This window comes from Ischnura elegans, chromosome 11 (genome assembly GCF_921293095.1).
Source record: "Ischnura elegans chromosome 11, ioIscEleg1.1, whole genome shotgun sequence".
Lineage (NCBI taxonomy): Eukaryota > Metazoa > Arthropoda > Insecta > Odonata > Coenagrionidae > Ischnura > Ischnura elegans.
The window spans coordinates 3,513,277-3,517,325 of NC_060256.1; the positions used below are offsets into that span (position 1 = coordinate 3,513,277).

Genomic DNA, 4,049 nt, shown 5'->3' on the forward strand with positions numbered 1-4,049 from the left:
GACTTTCCAAGAATTAATATATAATTATTTGCAGCCGCCCGCTTCCCGGGACAAGAATCTGACTTGCCGGCGCAATCGTTGAGTCCATTATATGACTTATGAAGGAAATCGTAATATGAACTTGGAAAAATTGGAACAATAAGACTAATATGGCATGCAAAATGTATAAAGAGTATATAAGAGTAGACAACTGTAATTTCGCCTCACTTTTGACGAATTATCGTCGACTACAGCTGAGTCTGAACAAATGTTCGCATCTAACCACCGCGTCGGGCGGTTGGACATTAATGCACGTAACTTGATGGGAGAGGCGGGGTGGCAAATTGGGGCAGGATTTTACAATTGATAACTAGAGTTGACACTTCATTTTATAATGTGGTGCTAAACACTTTGTGAAGCAAAGTGAAAAACATCAAGTTTTTCTCTACATTATGTTAAAAATACGTGAAAAATAGGAAATTTTAATTGTTTAAATAAAACTTATAAATATTATCGCTAGAATTAAAACTTTCACTACAATGGATTCTAAAAATGTTAATTTCTATTATGTAATGATTTAAATTTAGGCATTTTTAAACATAACGCAACAGTAGAAAAAAACTTCAGTCAATTTAAAAAAAAAAATGGGGAAAACATTTAGCGATCATTTTTCATTAAATTGACAGATGTCTCCTGCTTTAAAAAAATTAGTTATAAATAAAATTATTTCAGTAATGTGGTCACTGATCATTCTATAACTTGAAAATATATTAGTTTTTTCCAAATTAAAAAGTGAAAAAAATCATTTTTGGTCAGCTTTTTTCGATTTCAGCCCACTGTGCGACGCTATCGTCTAACGTGACATTAGTGATCACTCTGACTGTGAAATTCTATCATAGGATTTAACACTAGAAGGCCGAAGGGGTCAAATTTGACCCCTCGGCGTTTTTAAATTGCTGACGATTTCTTAATTTTTTTCTGATTGAATTGAATTTTTGTGACTTTTCACCTTTTATGACAAGACGTGAACACGGTGAATTTCATAAAAAACGGTTGAACGGTTAATTTGGAAATTTAACTTTTACCTTCGAGCCCGGAGGGGTCAAATTTGACCCCCTCCCTGTGATAGAGTTTTCAACGTTCCCATTTCTTTGCATCATAGCTATTATACTATAAATGTGTTTTTGAACTGTTTGAAAATACTCTAATGAAACACGATCTCATCTCTCTATACCTTCTAAGTCGTAAAAGTCCATATTTTACTCCTTAGCCACATCAACATGCTTGTTTTGCATTTCCTCTCTGATGTTTACTTGAAATATCAGTCACCGTGGTGTTTGAATTGAAACTTGATATTCGTTGAGTGTGTTCATACTTTCAATGTGTCTATTCCTTCAATTTGAAGCTTACTCATTCACAAGTCCGCGTCGTTGATTTTGAAATCTGATAGTTTTTTACTTGGCAGGCGGAGTGTTGACTGGCGAAGTTTTTTGATGCTTAGTGAGCGTCGATTTGAAACTTTGTCTCTGCGTGGTGATGGTGATTACATTTTCTCACATCATTTGTTCTCATATTTCTACTACCTACCATTCAGTGTTTGTTTCAAAAGCCAGTCGAAGACGAGCACTGTTGGAAGGTGGACTTGTCGACAGCGAACTTCACTCGTTGTCCGTGTTCTTAGCTATGGCTCGGAAAGGATTATCCCACGAGGAGCTTCTCGCAGCCTTACAGGACATAAGTGGAAATGAATCGGGTTCTGATTGTGGTTTAGGGGAAGATAGTGATTCGAGTAGCGACGAAGAACCTTTTTTGCTGACAAACCATTCCATCCCATCTTCCGAATCGGATTCAGATGTCCCCGATACAAGGTTGGAAGACAGCAGTGCACCCCCTCAGCAAGATCTAAGGAAAAATACTATTGAGCATGGTAAGTAATTTGAAATAACATGAGAATGTGATGTACTAAAAATAGTACTGGTAGATATTTATTTCTTTCCTTGAAATTATTTTTCAGAGAAAAGGAAGCTTTTAGAAGGAAGCAGGGGCCGTGCGGTTCGAGGAAGTAGGGGCCGCCGAGGGATCGGAGCTGTTCGGAGAGCAACGAGCCTACGAGGACATCTAAAAAGTCGTGGGAGTCGTGGAGGTTATGTCATGACGACAGCTTTAGATACCACGGATTCGCAAATGTGTCTCCCAAGAGGTAAAGAATCGGAGGGAGAAAATGGCATAGGTACTATTCTATATGCCGCAGATGGTAGTGAGTGGAGAGTAGTGCCCCCAAATGAAGGTCTTCCTGGGAGGCTTTCGAGACAAAATGTGTTCGTGGATAGGGCAGGACCCACAGCGCATGCCAAGCGCTTTATAAATGAAACTTGCTCGAGCGCCTGGAGGCTGATTATAGACGAAAAAATTCTCAGGATAATAAAAAATTGTACCGAAACAGAAGCTCGAATGAAGCTTGGAGATCAAAATTGGTCTGTGACATTAGAGGAGCTAGATGCTTTTTTAGGAATTTTCTATTTGAGAGGAGTCCTCGGGGCCAAATCTCTTCCCATAAAATCATTATGGTCAGTGAAGTGGGGTTTGCCCTTATGCAAAGCCGCAATGTCTAGAGACCGTTTTCAAGAAATTTTGCGTTTTCTTAGATTTGACATAAAATCAACAAGGCCAAGTAGACTGGCTACAGACAAATTTGCGCTTATATCCGAGGTGTGGAGCAATTTCATTGAAAATAGTCAGGCATGCTACATTCCAGGGCCCTGCGTAACAATAGATGAACAACTTTTCCCCACAAAAGCCCGTTGTCCATTTTTGCAATTTATGTCAAGTAAGCCGGATAAGTACGGGCAAAAATTTTGGCTAGCTGTGGATAAGGATAAAAAGTATATCATAAATGCTTTTCCCTATCTAGGAAAAGATGATTCCAGGCCAAATGATATGCGTCTCGGAGATCACGTGGTGCTACAGTTGATTTCCCCCTACTTAGGAAAAGGAAGGAATATAACTTGTGATAGTTTCTTTACTTCTCTTTACCTCGCAGAGACTCTGAGGAGTAAGAACACTAGTGTAGTTGGAACTATCAACAGATCTCGAAGGGAGATCCCTTCTGAAATCAAAACCTGTCGCATGCAGCTGCACGAAACTAGAGTTCTGAAAAAGGATAATGTCACACTCACCGTATATCAAGGCAAGAAAAATAAAAATGTTCTTATAGTAAGTACTATGCACCCAAATGTGACCGTTAATTTAGGTTCTAAACATAAACCAGAGACAGTTTTATTTTATAATGAAAACAAATACGACGTAGATATAGTAGACCAAATGGCGAGGCTTTATTCAGTAAAGCCTGCAGCTCGACGTTGGCCTCTTCACACTTTTAGCAACATTCTGGATCTCGCTGGGATAAATGCTTGGATTCTCTTTAGAGAGGTAAACAATTGTAAGATCTCTCGCCGTAAGTTCCTTCTTACTCTCGTAGAGGAGCTAACAGCTGCTAACACCCTCGCACGTCAGGGGCCATCGCAGATCGAGGACGATGATAATCTGTGTGAAGCAAGCGCGAAGCGCAAGAAATGTCAAGTGCGTTTGAAATGTAAAAAGGATGCTAAGGGATTCCTAATTTGTAAAACTTGTAGGAAACATGTGTGCAACAAATGTATTTTTTTAGAGCGAAAGGTTGTTACATGTGTGGGCTGTCAAAGTAATTGATTCTCTTCTAAGGATGCACAGCAGCTGAATTTAGTTCCGTGATGTATGGTTCCCCTTGAATGTAATCATGGCTTATAAAAATAAAAAATTGTAAAAAAGTATGATTTTTATTGTCATTTGAAATAATACTCAGTTAACCAATATAAAATATGTTTTTCTGTACTTGTAGTCTAAAAAGCGGTTAATAGTCTTGACAAATAACTGAAAAAAAATTAAAATGAGGACCTGCTGGCATTCATGAGAAATAGGTTCTCACAAGAATAGTTTAAAAAAGAGAAAATGTTATAATAATACATCTGATTGGAGAATAAAGTCGTTATTTACAAGTATTATGTAATCCCTAATGAATAGCATAGCATAAA

The 4,049-nt window shown here is 38.2% G+C and overlaps 1 protein-coding gene across 1 annotated transcript; it reads left to right on the top strand.

Annotated features, from left to right (window-relative positions):
* The first annotated feature begins 995 nt into the window (after positions 1-995).
* On the top strand, positions 996-3,715 carry LOC124168387. Its single transcript, XM_046546602.1, has 4 exons — positions 996-1,906; positions 1,994-2,806; positions 3,458-3,558; positions 3,647-3,715. Exons 1-4 carry the CDS (start codon positions 1,516-1,518, stop codon positions 3,713-3,715), a joined length of 1,374 nt encoding a protein of 457 aa, XP_046402558.1. The 5' UTR covers positions 996-1,515.
* Positions 3,716-4,049: the final 334 nt, after the last annotated feature.

Bases quoted from the DNA above. Each gene is read 5' to 3' on its own strand.
- LOC124168387 (XM_046546602.1), top strand. From the start codon at position 1,516: ATGGTGATTACATTTTCTCACATCATTTGTTCTCATATTTCTACTACC. The intron at 1,907-1,993 runs GTAAGTAATTTG...ATTATTTTTCAG, and splicing joins GAAAAATACTATTGAGCATG to AGAAAAGGAAGCTTTTAGAA. The intron at 2,807-3,457 runs GTAAGCCGGATA...TTACTCTCGTAG, and splicing joins ATTTTTGCAATTTATGTCAA to AGGAGCTAACAGCTGCTAAC.